General features: G+C 33.6%; 4 protein-coding genes across 14 annotated transcripts in view; 2 read left to right on the forward strand and 2 right to left on the reverse strand.

Annotated features, from left to right (window-relative positions):
- The first annotated feature begins 619 nt into the window (after nucleotides 1-619).
- On the forward strand, nucleotides 620-9,589 carry LOC122528244 (arylalkylamine N-acetyltransferase 1-like). 5 transcript variants are annotated; one of them, XM_043653177.1, is made up of 5 exons: nucleotides 4,925-5,330; nucleotides 5,428-6,311; nucleotides 7,188-7,455; nucleotides 8,755-8,971; nucleotides 9,095-9,589. In XM_043653177.1, exons 2-5 carry the CDS (start codon nucleotides 6,204-6,206, stop codon nucleotides 9,291-9,293), a joined length of 792 nt encoding a protein of 263 aa, XP_043509112.1. In that variant the 5' UTR covers nucleotides 4,925-5,330; nucleotides 5,428-6,203; the 3' UTR covers nucleotides 9,294-9,589. The 5 variants fall into 5 exon arrangements, with proteins under 5 accessions (XP_043509114.1, XP_043509113.1, XP_043509116.1 ...); XM_043653179.1 differs by lacking the exons at nucleotides 4,925-5,330; nucleotides 5,428-6,311 and adding an exon at nucleotides 620-770; XM_043653178.1 differs by lacking the exons at nucleotides 4,925-5,330; nucleotides 5,428-6,311 and adding an exon at nucleotides 1,589-1,887.
- A 201-nt stretch (nucleotides 9,590-9,790) lies between these two features.
- Nucleotides 9,791-11,132, reverse strand: LOC122528246 (dnaJ homolog subfamily C member 4-like). Its single transcript, XM_043653182.1, has 4 exons — nucleotides 10,767-11,132; nucleotides 10,600-10,690; nucleotides 10,361-10,515; nucleotides 9,791-10,273 (listed from the first exon to the last, which is right to left on the reverse strand). Exons 1-4 carry the CDS (start codon nucleotides 10,844-10,846, stop codon nucleotides 9,967-9,969), a joined length of 633 nt encoding a protein of 210 aa, XP_043509117.1. The 5' UTR covers nucleotides 10,847-11,132; the 3' UTR covers nucleotides 9,791-9,966.
- Nucleotides 11,133-11,298: 166 nt separating this feature from the next.
- LOC122528239 (alpha-(1,6)-fucosyltransferase) lies at nucleotides 11,299-15,259 on the reverse strand. Of its 6 annotated transcripts, none has more exons than XM_043653169.1 (5): nucleotides 15,146-15,259; nucleotides 14,102-14,366; nucleotides 13,826-13,999; nucleotides 13,450-13,750; nucleotides 11,299-13,375 (listed from the first exon to the last, which is right to left on the reverse strand). In XM_043653169.1, the coding sequence occupies exons 2-5, from the start codon at nucleotides 14,335-14,337 to the stop codon at nucleotides 12,314-12,316; spliced, it is 1,773 nt and encodes a 590-aa protein (XP_043509104.1). In that variant the 5' UTR covers nucleotides 14,338-14,366; nucleotides 15,146-15,259; the 3' UTR covers nucleotides 11,299-12,313. The 6 variants fall into 6 exon arrangements, with proteins under 6 accessions (XP_043509104.1, XP_043509102.1, XP_043509100.1 ...); XM_043653167.1 differs by lacking the exon at nucleotides 15,146-15,259 and adding an exon at nucleotides 15,059-15,145; XM_043653165.1 differs by lacking the exon at nucleotides 15,146-15,259 and adding an exon at nucleotides 14,801-15,041.
- Nucleotides 15,260-16,428: 1,169 nt separating this feature from the next.
- LOC122528237 (maternal protein pumilio) overlaps nucleotides 16,429-18,070 on the forward strand; it is a 62,285-nt gene continuing 60,643 nt past the window's right edge. For both annotated transcript variants that reach the window (XM_043653161.1, XM_043653162.1), the window contains exons 1-4: nucleotides 16,429-16,559; nucleotides 17,312-17,533; nucleotides 17,687-17,812; nucleotides 17,906-18,025. In XM_043653161.1, coding sequence (XP_043509096.1) covers nucleotides 16,464-16,559; nucleotides 17,312-17,533; nucleotides 17,687-17,812; nucleotides 17,906-18,025 — 564 coding nt within the window. In that variant the 5' untranslated portion in view covers nucleotides 16,429-16,463. The remainder of the gene's footprint in view (nucleotides 16,560-17,311; nucleotides 17,534-17,686; nucleotides 17,813-17,905; nucleotides 18,026-18,070) is intronic.

The raw sequence follows: 18,070 nt of genomic DNA on the forward strand, positions 1-18,070 counted from the left end.
TTTCACTGTCTATTTATCTGTCAATGTGAACTAGAATTAATATCAGCCCATCGATAACTTTAATTGATTTTATGGCTGTAGATTACATACTGCTGAAGTGCCTATCTTGGCTATCTCGCAATTACGTCGCGTAAATAAATGGTAATTACAAGTGTCACAGTAATTGTATGAAAATATGCCGCTGCTATTCGGTTCAATACTTACATATATACATACTTATCCTGTTACGTCCATCGCATATTTTGCAGAATATTATTAAACTTATGACCAAGGTAACCTGGGGCTAAACAGCGATAAATGAATCGATATCACGGCGAACCGTGATACCGGATCGAGACATTAAATCGTATCAAGCGTACTACGCATTAATAAAAATTTCCGCAGATTTATCTCATAGACAGGTGCCGATTTAAACATAGAATATCGCGGCACGCATGGCAAAGCAACGGATGAGTAAGTTGCTTAATTTAGTTATAACTAAATGGATGCTGGGGAGCATTTCTATGATCGCTCGACCCAACCAGTTGAGAGTCCAATTACTGATAGTTCCAGATCTTGCAACCTAATCAAATTCAATGGAAAAATAGACCTGGGGCTACCCTTTCCATGGGTTGTTGTCGAAGGGATATTACGTGCCGGATGGTAATGACCCTCCCTATTGCTCCAACTTTGTTCTCACGTTGGCAGTGCGTAGTTGGCGATAGACTGAAGGGGACGCGTGTGTTTCAAAACGACGAAAAATCACGTACAGAGTTCGATACTTGACTCAGGTATGTTACGAAATGCATCGGTTTCTTTGAATACACAGCCTCACCGAAAGAAAGAGAAAAATCTTTGTCCAAGTAATTTCTCTCATTGTCAGAAGCGAATAGATTTAAAAAAAAAGGAGATTAAAACGATAAATTTTGATAAAGATATTTCTATTTCGTACATACGTTCGATTGATGTTATCTTGAAATAAATATGATAAAAATATGATAGAAATTGGACATTGTTGAAAACATAGCCAGGTCAACTAGTTCATCAGACGACTTTGTTGCACGTAACGATAAATCGATTTTCTCACGTGTTAGAATAATCCGATCACCGGATTTATTGGATAGAGAAAGGGTGGCGGAGTTCAAAGACGAATGTTTCACTGACCGGAGGTGTGCGTTTTTTATGAAACGAAGATGCGAAAACTCGCCGAGTCGCCGAGTAAATATACCACCGACATTGGCAGTATTCTCCTCCGATCCTTTGGCATCTATTCTCGGACGAATCCGTGGTGCATCTCGTTTTACCGACAGAAATAGCTGCCAGTATTTTACTCCAGCTAGCTAAGAAGATTTCATTAAATCACTTTCCTATTAGTTAATACGGAACTATCGATACTACTCGATTTTACTCGCGCGATAGCATTGTTGATGGCTATCGCCATCGTTAACTGTACACTCGTGAATTTACAATTATCGCAAACAATTAAGATTGGCCTGACTGTGATACCGAACTTGTTGGTTCTGCTGTAAATAGCGACATGTATGCGATAACTTGTTATCACCAAAGATTAAATGACCAAACGAATACGAGTCGAGTTAGTCGCGAACAGCCTGGTATAAGAATTTCTGTGTACAAGAATTATTTAGTCCTAACAGTGTCAGCTGTAATTCGATTATTATACGCCCACTTTCCAAGTAGTGTACGTGTTCCAAGTACAAAATATCCTAATAACACGTTTTAGTGCATTTGCGTTAAGCAGTCCAACTACGGAATCTGGATTGAACGACGCGAATTTGGAAATTATCATATATCGAGGATCATCCCAGGTGTATCGGAAGACCAGCGGAAGTGGGGACCGTATCTGTCTCGATATTTTTGAGTTTGCTGCGTGGATCCGCACGTGGTATGTTAAGTCACCTACAGAACAGGTACATCGGTTCATGCCGCGTATCGAGCTTCAAGGTGGCAAATAGCCCCCTAGCAAAGGGGGTGACAATCATTCTGGGATTAAAGATTTAAAATCCTTTGACTTTGCTCTCTCACCGGATTCGAAGTTGTCTTTAAACGAGCACGACAGAGCTACGTCTAAACTTTAAACGAGATTAGCCTCGATTGGAACGATACCAGAGCGATCGAATGTCCGGCGATCGCATACAAAGCTTGAATACCAATTTTCTTCGGTACGTGTTTACTCGACGTTGCGTTTCAGGAGACCACTGCGCAGAAAGAAGCCGTAACAAGCCACGTATTTTATTTAGCCAATGTTTCATTGAATCTAAAAAGAATCGAGCGTTTATGCAAAGACAGATGGGAAATACGGTCACTGTTCGACTGGTGGGACCATTTGCGCAAATCGTTTAACTAAGCTAGCCGTTCGGGTTAACTGTATTTCTATGTAATTATTATGCATCGAACGATAACGTTAATTGTACAAACTCAGTCGAGTGTAACGTAATTTTTATCTTTCTACGGTCTGGGGCAGATTGTCCCCTGTGCGTATTTCCCGATTGATGGAAAAATACAATTCCACTTGTTGCAACGACGATCGTTTAATAATCGTGTAATCCAAAATCTATGGTATTATCTTATCTAAATTAATTACCGCTCAACAAAGAATGATCGATAATTGATATCTTTGTAAACGAAGCTTCAAACAGTCAAACTTATTTACGTCGTCGAATTACGAAATAAGTAGAAATTGCAATTTGTGCAAGCATTCAATGGTAATGAAAGTCAACCTATCATATTTAAAATATGTAATCATACCTCTGTGCGCTGATCGACCGTGTTCCATATACGATTATACGTAAATGATAATTAATTTCAAGGCATGGAGTAATTAAAATATTTATGTGTCAACTAATAGATTCATTATAACATAACATTCTGATTTCAACATAAACTCTGTTACTCACTCGTTATATAAACCAAATGATTTGACGAGATATCGAGAAACTTTCAAATTGCAAACATCAAAAATATATAGAGACAAATTTCGTTCGAACGAAATTACCTGGAAATAGTGTTCAAACGGAATTACGTTCCGTGTTGCGAATAGAGACAAAATGACAGTGGGATGATTTAAAAGATGAATCCAGAAAACGAGCGAATGATCGAAAGAGGAAAATAAGAGGGAGAGTCACTCTGCGGATAATGGGTTGTAACTTTTTACAGTAGATATTTTATTCTCGAGGTGAACTTGCATGAAATTACTGAGATTTTATTACAGGAGAAGGTGTACTTTATTCCTATTGGCTTACAACTTACGGATCTAGTACCGCCTCTGCCAGTCGATTGAGAATCATTTATGTGTATCTATGTGTAAAAAGTATCGCGATCTCTTAACGCGTGGGTAATAAAGTCACGACAAAGTATATCATTGATCGATCGATTAACGTCAGACTAACGTCAGAGCGAGATAATAAATATTAAAAATTTATCATACAAATCGATCGTACCAATCGGCAATACCCGAGTTACAGCCAAAGCATTTAAAGGACGATAAAAAGGAAATCCTATCGATTTTCTGTCCAGCATTGCTTTATTTTTTATGTAACTTATATAGCTTACGTTACGCGGTGTCCTGAATAACGATACATTCGATATACGCCTATTCTTCTATACCTCTCGAACAATCCAGAGTCTCATTGAACGGTGGTTCGATCCATTGAATTGCATTAACCAGAAACGCAATGGGACATCGATAACAATAACAACGTTCACATAAATCAAAGTACAATTAATTCTCCTATAGGTCTACACGATTTTTCACGTTCCCGTTGTTTTCTGCTCTTATCTTTCTCGCTGTTTTTTTTTTTCTTTTTCAACGAGATCACGCAACGCAACTGCTGCACTTGTTCGTACTTGTTATTGCGCCACTATCACTTCATCTCGGATCGGCGATTTGTAATAAATTTGCTTAAGAAAGCGTAGAACGATGAAAGAACGCGTCAGATAATACGTGAAGGAATGCTTCGTGAAAAAGGTCAGCGTCGTCTATCACGGAAATCGTTCGCGGCTTAACACCTCCTACCGAATCCGGTTCGAAAGGATTCTTAGAAGAAACGAACGATTGTTATAATTCATTGTCGTATGCATTAGCGATCACCTCGTTTATCAGATCTAGCGATCAGGCTGCAGAGACCGGTAATTGTATTCAGTTTGTCGACCATTACAAATGGCAATGTTCATCGGAGGCCCGATCGAAAGATCACCGGATGATAGACGAGATGTCCATCGTAAACGCGTTTAGAAAGATAAACGAAAATCGGGTCAAGAACTCAAACTGAGCTTAATTTTGTTGTAAAGGTCTTCGAAATCGCAAGTTAGTATTTCTTTCTTTTTTTTCTTTTTAATTCTATTTTTTTAAATCCAGCATTGAAAGAGCATGGAAAGAGGACATGGAACGATACACGAGATTCAGAAACTGAAAACTCATTGAATGACGTCCATGCCACCTAAGGCATTGATACGGTTGTTCTCGCTGGCCTTTGGCGATCATTTAGATGATTGATAGTTCCGTGACTGGTCTAAAGTATTTATTTTTTACAATACTACAATTCAATGGATACTACAATGGATTGTACAATTCGTGGGTAAATAACCTTAGTCTACGAAACCGGTTCCTTTGTGATAGATTTCTTTTGTCTCGCCTAGACAAACCGGTGTCCAGATATTTCTCAACGCAAAAATCGAGAGCATGCGACAATCTACAGCTACATCGAAAGTTTGAACGAACGCTTGCGCTGACCTTTGATTGGTATTACGATCGGTAAAAACGACGACAAAGGGAGAAAAAGAAACGAAGGAGCGATGTGAACATGTGAATCGACTTTCAATTTCGAAAGACGGTATTAAAGTTCAAGTTATTCGATATCTATACCTGCATTGGCAACTGATACATAAGCCCCTCACTTTGTATTTAAGTAGAACGCCGATGCTTTCGATTCTACGTTTTACCTCGAACGTTTCGATTCGTATCGCGGCAGAGCCGGCGCGAGATAAATAGCCAGTGATTTTCCGAAATAAATACATATTCGAGTGCTTAAACGATTTTCAGTGTCACACGCGTCTGTCAATACGCGGGACGAAAGAAGTCGATTTATTGGCAAACGTTGTCTGATTATTTTTTGATTCTATCGATCACCGTTTATGTACACTGAACTTGAGTTAAACACTTTGCGCTCGAGCGGAAGAGGCGCTCGGTTCGCCAACGCAAATACTGAAAGATTTCAAGCGTGGAAACTAATTGGAACTTTCTGTACGCATGAAATTGTTTTATTTCCGTGTCACGTTGCAATATGTACACGAACGATTTTATTGCGTACCGTGGCAGTTTCGAGGATAACCGAGTTAGTTAATACCATTCATTCTTGTACAGGATCCTAACGTGCGCCAGGGTCTTACGCTAAGTAATTGGCGCAAGTAGTAATTTCGCTCTTTTTTTAGATTTCTATTAAACGCCGATTGCGTGTCTCAGGCGAACCTGGATGGACTGTGCTTACGTTCTTTTCTCGTTTTTTTTTTTTTTTTTTTTTTTTTTTTTTTTTTCGAGAGTCATTTGCATTAAGAGATAACGACGAAGTTTGTCCAACAATATCTCACATATTGGACCCCGGCACTGCTCCGTCCATGGTGAATTACACGCGATACAGACACCAATGATAATCATAGTCGACTCGAAAGAGGAACTCGAGGAACGCGACTAATTATTGTCGGGAAAAACGGAAAGACGCGCGAAAGATGATCGAATGTGTACGTGAGCGTTATGTAAAATATCCTTTCCAATTTGTAAAAGATGCATATCGATTCCGCTTGAAAAATCATCGTTTCCGTGTAAAAAACAGTCGATTGCCTGAGCGAAAAATCATTCGAATAACAGAAAAATAGTGGAAATATAAGATCGAGGTAATCGTTATTGATTATCTATCAAATGCCGATGTTTCCAATCGCTAAATATCCTAAATTGCATATCTGTCTGTCCTTGAACCTGTAAGAATGGCTTTTGTCCGTACTGAGCGTATATAAGACTGACGACGTCCTATCACAAAGCGCAGTGTTAGATTACCACCTCGACGTCAACAACGAGCTTCGTGTTATTAACAAACTCGCCGGTGTCTCTTACATTCAGTGATCAATGAACAATCGTGATCGTCTCGAAACGATATCATCGCCGAAATTTTGACAAAACCGGTTACGAACGTCCACGTATACGAATATTCGCCATGGAAAACGTACAAGTGCCTACGAACTTGGCCAATTCTGCTCTTATCGACGCTGGCAAGAGTCAGACCAACTTCGCGAAAGATGTGCCGAAAACGATCAAGTACACGGTAAGCTGGCGAAAATATTTTTCGTTTGGGGTTTTCACAATAGTCGATTACAATTAATTTTATCAGAAAGATAATATTTTCGTTGCACTCGACCTGAGTGGATAATCCGTCAGAATTAGAAGAGTGCGAAATTAATAAATGTAAAATCTTTTTATCGTCACGTAAGAAAAGCCATGGGTATAAATATCGCGTCTTCGACATATATATATATATGTTTAATAATTTTGCCTATGCACACTTGAAATATTAATAATTAAATTCATCAAAATCATCTTAATTGAAATGAATGATTCACGGAACCGAAGAAATGTACAATACATTTGTGTGTAATGACAGAGTAACATTATCGATGAATCCCTACTTTAATATTCTGTTCAGATAATGGAACGAATTCCTTTACAGCGAGCCAGACATAATCGTGACACTCGAAATCAAAATATACTTGCTACTCTTCGCTTGTGTTTGCTGTCGCGAATCATCGCATCGAAGCAGATTAATTATAATCCGGTCCTCGACAACATTGGCCATTGATGATCGAGTTGAAGCATTGCGCAAATGGGAACACTTCGTGAATTGCTATACAGGCCGATGTAATGGGCCACGTTAATTGTCGCGTGTGAAAGCGTTAATTCAATTCCCGTTGTCGCGAAAACAATGAATTGTTATTGTCCCGGTTGCATTAAGTTACATTTACTTATATATGCATTGTTGCACCATATGCAGAATGTTGTTGTGCAGAATTCGTGCAGTTAAATATGCTACTTTGCCCTAGCAACGTTCCAGCTGCCAACTATCGACAAGAGTAATCGAACGATTTACACGAACAAAACGGATTTGCGACTCTCGTAAATTTTGTTACTTCATTGCCTGTTTCAGCTGGCTGATTCAGCGAACAACGAAAGAATTGAAATGGACTATCATATTCAAACAGTCACTAAAGATGATAAACTCAGGATACTCAAATTTCTTCGGAGATTCTTCTTCAGAGACGAACCGCTTAATCATTCGATCGAATTGATACCAGAGAGCGAAGACAGCACTTGCCTCGAATTGGAAGAATATTGTAGCATGTCTTCCCTTGAAAATAATCTCAGTCTCATGGCGGTCTCAACAAACGGTGCTATAGTGGGCGTAATGTTAAATGGTAAGAATTTGATTTATAGGTTGTTTTCACTATTCATTGAGCTATTTACGCGAAAGCTGCTAGTGCCACGATTGTGTTTGCTTAGATCCTGATATATCTGGGTTAACAACACGATCGCGTACTAAGAACATTCTATTCTCAGCGGAAAACAATTTGATGCTACGAGTTAAGAAGTTCTACGAATACAAAATCGTGACGAATAATTATTAGTCGAGCTTATGTGTCAAAGTGAATCTAGGATAATAGGATGAGTAGATACTTTAAAATAGTGTGCAAAATATTCGTTCATAATTTTTGTAGGCCGGCATCTTATCTTTTTTTTCATTTTCTAAATATTTACTATTATTAATTTTATCTACTATTCAACAATATCAGATCAGTACTGGAGATAAAAATTAAATAGCTATGTGTCAAAAGATATATTGATCATATTTATAAATTGCTGTACAAGCAATTATAGCGTTTAAATCAATTAAATTTTAAAAAAATGAGAAGAATGAGAAGCAGACACACCTACCAGAAAACGGTACTAGTTAACGTTATATAAATCGTTATGCGAGTATCAGGCAAGCGTGAGACTTATTAATTGCTACCGGTTGTTGCAATCGCAGTAATGACATTATTTTTCCACTTAAACACATGTTATTCAGATTAGGAACTAAAAATATATAAAAAATATTATCGTGTAGACTTGTTAGAGACTGATTCTTTTTTTGTTAATGCGCAACATTTTGGATTATTAAGTTCTTCGATCAATTTACTGGCAGTTACAATTAAATTCTTTGAATAAATTTTTTCGTGGACAAAGATCTAATTGTGAAGCTTGATTTCTTAGATCAGCGGATGAAAAAAAAAAGATTAGCGTGAATAAAAAAACGATTTTGTGTTGAATGTAAAGATAATTATCGTTTTAATTGCAAAACGGATGTTAAAAAAATTATCTTCAAAAGATGTAAATTTAAGACTGAATTACAGTAACGCTTTTTATCAATATGAAATACTTTGTTCATTAATGATATTTAAATTGCAAGTCAATCAAAATTTTTAATTTTCATTTTCATAAAGCTAAATTTATAGTAAATTTGAATTAATTTGTAAAGGGATATTGGAAGTATTATGCGCAATAAAAAATCCAGTTTTATAAAAAAACCAAAGTATCCGGTAATGATAATCGTGATCTGATATTTATGCAACAATGTTATCGATATGTTGCAATAAATTAAGCAATTACTGTGTAAATTAAACTTAAGCACATAAAGCGTACGCGAGTATAATCAGAATTATGCTTATTAAATGCAGGAAAAATGGATCCTCCGAGCGATGAAGAACCAGAATACATAACTACATGTGAAAATCCAAAATTCAAAAAAATTCTTAGGCTACTGAATTATGTGGATCGTAATGTAAACCGCGAAGGAAAATTTCGGGGATTGAATATTTTGGAAATCAGAATAATTTCCGTAGATTCTAACTGGAGAGGTAAAGGGATTGCCAAAGCGCTTCTGGAAAAATCACTGTGAGTCTCACTTTCGTAATTAAATCACAATCTTATCTTACTAATTAATGTAATGTAACTTTGATATATTACAAATATATAGAGATAATTAAGTACATATAAGTAACTTACAAAAATTTGTAGGGAAATTGGAAAGGAGAAAGGTTTTCACATTACACGTGTTGATTGTTCATCCTTTTTTTCTGGGAAACTCTGCGCACGATTGGGTTTCGAACGGATATATGAACTCAATTATACAGATTATGTGGATGAGGAAGGTAATCCTGTATTTTCCCCCGCATTTCCACATACAGCAATTGTCACGTACATTAAGAAATTATAAAAAGCGACACGATATGCATATAAAATCGAGAGTACCTGTTTAAAGTCGTGGATAATTTTAAAAACGCACTCTACATTTTTTTTGTAAGAGTTGAATACATTGTACATTTTTTTTTTAAATGTTTATTTTACTTATTTATTACTTTTCTATAAATCAGTGTTATACGGATTCATTTGTATTATTATAATTATTTCATTGTGACGCTATTGAAATGGATTGTGCCAAAATATCAGCAATAATAAGTTTTATTGAGTATAATGTTAATCAATTCGAACTATAAACGATTATTGCATTAATGTACGTAAAAGTTATGTTTTCTTACTGTTTAATATGTTTATTGTTATCACTTAATATGTTTATTAATTATATTAAGATATATATGAATTTGTTATTATTCTGTTGTAATGAATTTATACACGAAAATAAAAATAATATGATTTGTATATAGGTATAACTTATATATAATAAGCAATTTTTTCGTATATAAATAAAACGTCTTTTATTTATTTAAAATATAATCTATTTTATCTAAAAAAATTAATTTTATAATGTACAATCTATTGCGTATTTTGTACATACAAAATTACAAATGTATAATTACATAAAAGAAAATTCCTAAAAATTTTTCTATATCATAATATATACATCCAAGTAAATCCACTTTCTCTATGTGTTATTTATCATCTTTAAACTCTTCTGCCATAAGTTTTTCAAATATTTCTAATTTTTCTTTAAATGTTTTATTTTCATACCTTTTTAGACTATTTTCGTATTCTACTAAAATCTTATTGCTCTTCCTTAGTGCTGCTTCTCTATTAACTTTAGACCATATTATAACACGTACTACTTGAAGTGATAATCCTATGATCAAAAGAAAGAAAACAAATATAATTGCTCTTTTTTTATTTTTTTCAGAATGTTTTCTTATACTTGTTGAATACTGCATGTCATATGCATAACGATGGTAACGATTATTATATCTGAAAATAAATATAATTATAATAATTCTTAAAAATAATTTTTGAAAGCAATTTTTAAAATAAATATAGTTCTTTTAAAAACTATACCTAGTCCTCTGGTAATCATAGTTTTCATGAACATTATCATTTTTTAAATCAATATCATAATAATGCCTACTCTGTTTGTTACTTAATACCGTATAAGCTGCATTTATTTTTACGAAATCATCATGATTTCCTTTATTACCACTATCAGGATGCATCTAGAATGTTAACATACTTAAAATACTATAAAATCAAACATGATTAGAAAAATATCAAATATATATTTGATAAAAATGATTTACCTGTTTTGATAATTTGATATAAGCATCTTTTATTTCCTTTTGAGTTGCATTCGAGGAAACATGCAATATTTCGTAATAATTGTATTTACGTCTTTAAAAAACATATTTAATATTAAATGATATATGTATACATCATACGACGAAACGCACTGTTTTTAGATTCTAACCTTTGTTGACTATAATTTCTAGAGAAAATGTGAATTAATACAGGTATTTCAGATTTATACACACGAGAAATTTGTGCCATACTCTGGAAATCTTTCGTCTATATATTCGAAAATCAATTTATATATTAATTTAAATATGATCACATACTAAAACACTATTTTGATTCTGTGATAGTACTAAACTCGAATCAGTTATAACAATAACATTATATCGATAACTTCAGAATTGATATAATATTGATATTATATTAATAATATCAATATTTTATAAAAACTGTAATTGCAATTTTTTATCAATTCCAATTTAACTTTTCCTATACACATCAAAAATAAAAAAACAAATTTTTTAATAGCACTATTCCATTTTCGACTAACTTCTTGTTTTGACAACACGGCATGGCGCTCGACTTCGCTTTTTTCAAATTAATTTTTCAAATATAAATTTTTAAAAACATATCTGTGTTGTTAATATTCTTAATGATAGGTTTTATTATTGAAACATAATTTCTAAAATGAAAACAAGACTAAAAAATTCATGAATTAAATATTTATTAAAAATCAAACTCAGATTTCATAATATAATAACAATTCTCATTTAGGTTTGGTATATGGTATAAAATATATTACAATATGTATACAGCAAAGGTCCTTAATTATATAAGATAGGCCTCAAGCCCAGCTCGATGTCTATGCATTTCAGGCTTATCATATATTATGTAATTTATACAATGTTTGTTATGCGTTTTGTGTAAGCTCTAGTATTATTAAAAAATTATTGTGTAATTTATGTAATTTATATTGCATATTTTATATACAAGTTGTACGTTACGACAATGAATCATAATGCAAGCCTTTATTAATAGAGATGCAAGATTAACTAATAATATAAAAATTCTACTTACAATTTATAAAAATTGACATATTACATAGGTTTTGTCTAAACATTGGCTTGCCATTGTAAATAATACTTTGAGAATCAAGTGCATTGGCACAAATAACTTTTATTTTTGTTGCATATCAGTTAAATCTATTTTATATGATTTAAATGTATTAGATAAGAAACATATATTCAGTTTGCTAAAGAGTCGCAATGTAGTACATCAGTACAGTCATTCTAATAAAATCTCTTATTAAAATAACGATTAAAATTTTTAATTTCAATCAAAATATATAAAAATTTTTAATTCATCGCGCGCGCGTGTTCTATGCATTTTTATTCTCTCTATGTTTATATCTTTAGTTTAATTTTTAAGAAGATCGTAAACGTATTCAAAATTTTCTGTAATATTTGTTTATGAATATTTATATACGGTCTTCTTAAAATTCAATATATATATATATATGTATAGTCAATAGAACTCACTTTTTGTCTCATAATATGAGATAATTTTAGTTTGTGAGAATTAAATTCATCATTTGCTTGTAATAAAATATACATGTGTTTATGAAGTTTTTTACTGTTTCTAACAATTGAAATATGAAGGCAAGTTATTTTTTGTTTTAAGCAATCTGAATGTTCTCAAGATCACTACACATTCAAAGTACATTTACTCGTTCCTGTTTTCTTGTAAAGGGACGTGTGGATACTTCGGGAAGTCTACAGCATCTACTGGATTTTTAACTTTAAAACTGGGAAATAATCCTGTCATACTAGTTCTAGTATTGTATCCTTTAGAATAACCATCCCAATGATTTCCAAAAACTTCAATTAAATCTCCAACTTTTAATTCAATTTCACCTTCCTTTCTTGGCTTGTGATCTAGAATAGCCTGATGAGGATGTGGATTTTGACCTCCATAATAGTAAATATCATCTAATGACGCAAAACGATTGTAAGCGTCTGGATAATAAGTTTGCATTAATTCATATGCTACACGGCACACTTGAGAACTGAATGTGCACACCAAATAATCACATTCAGATAGGAGATGTATGTCGATAATTATTCCTTGTAAGGAAGAATCAGAATATCGCTTTGCAACTGAAGCTGTCTCTGCTATTTCCGGATCTCCTATTATCTCGTAATTCGAATAACGATTTCTTGCCGTTGTGATCACTTTCGGATCGTCACTCGCTAGAAAAACTCTTCTCACTTCTGGTTTTGGTTCAAGTTCGTCAAAATATTGTTCAACTTTAACCATATATTCATCTATATCGTGATAAGCAGCTTCAGTACCAACTTTATCTGTTCTCCGTACATGAATTCCAACAATAGGTTTCTTGAAACCTAGCCTTTCCTTGGCATCATTTAATGTTTTTTTCACATGTTCTTGAGGTCGCATTAAATACTTTAAAACTTGTCCTACCCACCAGACTAAAGGATGTCCATGAAGTTTTTCTAATCTTGCAGCTAAGTCAGCTGGTACACTTGGGGGTTGAAACCTTGGTTTTGGATAAACATTATCTACAATTGGCAATGAGATGACTTGTTTAGAAGAGTCACCAGGCCAATTAGCATGTGATGCTCCAATTGGAGATACACAGGTCTCACTAAGAGGTTTAAAGACTGATTCCCAACCATCTTTGTGATATCTCCAACCTTTAGATCTAATTATCAATGTTCGTTCTGTACCATAAGCAACTAAGAAACAATATGTAATATGATGAATCTGAAATATATAAAATTTCATTTATAATAATTTATATAAAATCTTATATTTTATTTAAAATAATTTTTACTTACTTGACATCCAAATCCGCAACCTTTATTCAAACTACAAATCAACTTTCTTGCTTTGTTGCAATCATTAGGATTCTGTAAATACCTGAATCTTCTTTGTACAAGATCAGACAATTCTTTTGCTTCTTTTTTACGCCATTCATCATAACCATCTGCTTTTATTAATCTATCAATGTCTATTATGAGAGATCTTTTATGATCCCAAACATTTTTTAATGTATCCTGTATTTTTTTTTCCCTCTGTTCATAACTAAGTTTATCAATAGTTTTTCTAAGTTTACTTAACTCTGCATTAATATAATACCTGGTTAAAACATTAGAGTATTATTTTTATTCCTTCATATTCGATGATAAACTATATCTTAGACATTATACTTACCATGTCTCTTGAATATTATTTCTTATCCTTCTTCTTAATTCTTCATATTCAGAAGAAGGGACCCCATACTTAATATTATCTTGATGATCCAATATATCATCATATAGAGAAACTTTTTCAAGTTTTTCTTGTATCGAACCTAAATGATCTCCTTGAATAGATTTTGATCTTTCTCTGGAAATTATGTTATCCTGTACAACGAAAAGATCACAATGCTCTTTGTTTTATACTTTAAATAAATCTGTCTGTCTTTATAAATTTCTGTTATAAACTTACCCTAAAACTATATTTTTTAATGCTTCATTTTGTCTCTTCAAGATTTCAAAATCATTAACCATTTGGGCTAAACGTTGAGCATTCTCTTTGTTTGTAGGACTTTCATTATTGGATGATAAATTATTAGCTTTATAGATATGTGATACTGATATTATTAGTACCAAAAGCCACGTAGCTAACAATGCTATTCCTACTTTTCCTAACCAACCAGGTCTTCCTGACCAAAATGTTGCCATTTTATATTGTGGTAATGAGATTACGTCATCTATAAATGTAAAATTATCTTTATCTCTAACACTCTTTTAATGAAAAATTATATGATATAGCGAGTATGTAACAAATATAGTATTAACAATTATATGTGATTTCTCTTCTAAGCAATTAAGAAATATAACAATATAAATTATTTTCAATGACATTAATCAGTAATACATACTAAAACAGTACATAACGAAACAAAATTTAAAAAGAAAGGTAAAATATAATACAAAGTATATTATTAAATTGTTAGAAATTGACATCGATATATTTTTATATATACACGAATATTTTATATATGCGATGTTGACGAATTAAATAAAAAAAGCAATTTTACCGCATGCATTTTTATAAAAATATTTCAAGCATGAGGTAAAAAATATTCGTCATCGTCAACGTAATCATAGAAATAAATTCTTTATATCAAATTATAGAGTTTACTTTCGCGTAAAATTACAATCACTGAGCACTGTTCTGTTTGGCAAGTGACAAGCGTAGGCAAGCGTGAGTTACAATTCTTATGCATATTATGAGGAGTTTGCACTGAAATATAATCAAGTACTCTAACCAATAATCACATTGGTTTTACAGTGTCCAAATACGATTCTAACGAATAAGACTAATGCCGCGATTGTTTGTTTGTTTAATAAATCAATTAATAATTGTGCATACAAAATATTTCACACGTATTACACATACATTTTCAAATTATCTTCTAAATGTAGATGATTAATTGATTAATACTTAAGAAATTGATGACATAATAAGATATCGCCAAGTACGAACAATTAATTTTAAAGCATGACTTTTGTATCAGATGGCGGTAAGGATGCCACGTTTGAGCCTAGCATGAAACATCGCTATCTATTCGTTCCATGCACGATTTTGTCGTATAACCTAGAATCTTGACACTTTTAAGTACAGCAACGTTGTGCAAATGTGAAACGGACGATTAACGCCGAACAAAGTCTACAGACTTTCATTTAAACGTTGTTTTCGGTGTTGTTGACGGATCGATTGCCAAAGTGAAAGTTGGGAAAATTAAGTCGGTGAGCCGCGTACGCGAAAAACATGAAATTGACAGAAATAACGTATTAGTTTGGTATCGTGTCGCGGTATTTCTAAACGCGGGTTGGTTCTCTATCCCCCCCCCCCCCTCTCTCTTCTTTCTTCCGTCTGCCTGCTGAATCCCTTCCGAAAATCGCGCAGCATCCTTGCGCGCGAAACACGCGTACGCCGGTGGACGCACATCGTGTGCCTGTACTTCGATGTACATACCTGTGAATAGTGTATTTTAAGCTTTAGTTTTACGGAATGAGTGTGTAAAAAATCGGAGCGTGCACGGTAATCGCGAAAAGATCAAACATTGTAGAACGAAATGAACGATGTTTGTTAATTGATTTCGACTATAATCAATATAGTAACTGAAACAAAGCTCTGCAACGTAAATCGTGGAAAGTAGTACCTCCATTACCTGACGTTCCAGGTAAAAAAGGACTTGTCCACAACGACAACGACAAGGAGTCTAATTTTTGTGAATTCTTTTGATTCCTCCCCCTCTCTGCTTTCCTACCCCTAATTCCCTCTCGTCCGTTGATGAACAAGCAGTTGTCGTTTTTTTGCATGTTTCACTTTTTTTTTCCCTTGGCATCTCCTCAGTTTCGTTCGCTCGTCGCAGAAGCGGTCGTGTCGTTTGCTAAAACTCAAGAAGGCGTATAGATTTCGTTGCATCCGCTAGTTCCGACAATTCTCTTTGTGTGTTCTCTCGTTTCCCGTGTCCGGCAGTGTTGTCAAAATTCCGGCAGCACCGCTGTGTTCCAGCTGCCATTGCTGTACTATCTGGCGTTCAATCGCAGCATTCGTAAATACGATTCTATTTGGTGATTATTCTTTTTATCGTTGTCGTTCTCGTCGCCGTGGGAACAATGGAGATGTCACATTGTTGAGAATCACGCGTAAAACATGCTCGCAGAACATACATAGCGAGTGATTCTACCTTTAGCTCCAGACGCCGGTTCTGTGCGAGCTAACCTTCATAGTGAAGGTACCTTTTATTTGATCATTGTTTATCGGGCTTGAAGCAGTGGTGCAGATTGACAGAACGATGAAGTGGCTCGGTGCGAGTAGCGCTGGTGCTGCGGGTGAACCGGCACCTTCTATGCAATTGCACCATCCTTCCGCGAATGGACATATACCCACGGTATGCATTTACTCCAATTTTCTTCTTTTTTTTTCTTTCGTTTTAGTTTTCTACTTCGCAATTAGCACACCGTGCAAAACGATACAACAAGACAATGTTTCACTCGCGATCGCAATGTCATAACCTATTATTTCATGTATCTTATAACTAAAATATCATATTTCGCACATTAATGTAGGAATTTACTATTGGACATTTTCCAATTTTATTTGTTATATCGTTGTCTAATGTAAAAGGTTTTATTCAATAAAGCATGGGGAAATAGTTGTTTTCATTGTTCATACATTAGAGTATTGCATATGCTTATGCTTTGTTTAACCCATTATGGCAGAATATTATATAGAAATGAAGATGTTTTAATTATATTCATCAACTTGTTTACTTCTACGAAACAGGAGTGATTTTGCTAATTTTAATGTTGATACATATCTTGATATAAAAAAAATTTCATTTTTTACGTGTCTATTAATTTCTTTATAATGTACGTATAAAAGTATTAATGTATATAGGTTTAGAAATATTCTGATATAATAAGTGATTAAACAGTTGTTGCATTCTTGATAATTTCATAATGAAAACTTTAATAAATGTGGTATAACAATCTTTATTTGTGTATAAGCTAATAAACAATGATATAATTTTTTATTTTAAGTTTGTATCTATTTAAATGTATTGATAAAAGCTAATAGTTATTTTATACATATATATTAATAAACAAGTTTTAAAGTAATAAAATAAATGTTTATTAATAGGATACAGAACAATGTGGACAAGTGATGGCTGGTGGAGATAGTATGCGTATACAACCTGGTCAAACACATCAAATTGGTGTGAATAGAACTCAAGATGATGCTATGGTGGGTTATGTATTTCAACGTCCTACAGAAGCAGAATTTAATGCTCAGTCTTCAACTTTCCAAACGAAACAGGCACCACGTGCCTGGGCTCTTGCAGATGATGCTATTATTGATAATGTAAGTAAACAAAACATTTTTAAAATCAGAATATGTTATATACTCTGTTGCAAAAGCAAAAGGAAATTTGTACTTTGATACTCCAAAAGATAGTTTCATATATAAATGGCATATTTGCTACTTTCATTTGATTGCAAGTTAAATGATTTATAGAATCCAGAAAAATGGAAATATCCCATTACTAAACTGAGTGTACCACAGAATCAACCGCAACAATTGGGTCTGCAAACTATGAACAATGTTCACCTACCTTATGAAATCCATCCAATGCAACTTAAAGTAAGTAATTTTAATAGCTTAATATTAAGATTAATAGAAAAAATATTATTCCTTATCTTTATACTAATTGCTACATCTTTTATTGTTGTACAGAGTGGAGCACCAGGGGCAGAGCATTTGGTTTATCTTAATAATCAAATGACAGCACAGCAACAAGTTGCCCTCTTTCATCATCAACAGCAACAGCAACAACAACAGTTTAGAAATGGCCAGGTAAGTGTAATTCTTATTTTAAGAACTATTTTTGAAGCTTGAAAG

The sequence above is a fragment of the Frieseomelitta varia genome, unplaced genomic scaffold (assembly GCF_011392965.1).
Source record: "Frieseomelitta varia isolate USP_RPSP 00005682 unplaced genomic scaffold, Fvar_1.2 scaffold_247, whole genome shotgun sequence".
In the NCBI taxonomy this organism is placed as follows: domain Eukaryota; kingdom Metazoa; phylum Arthropoda; class Insecta; order Hymenoptera; family Apidae; genus Frieseomelitta; species Frieseomelitta varia.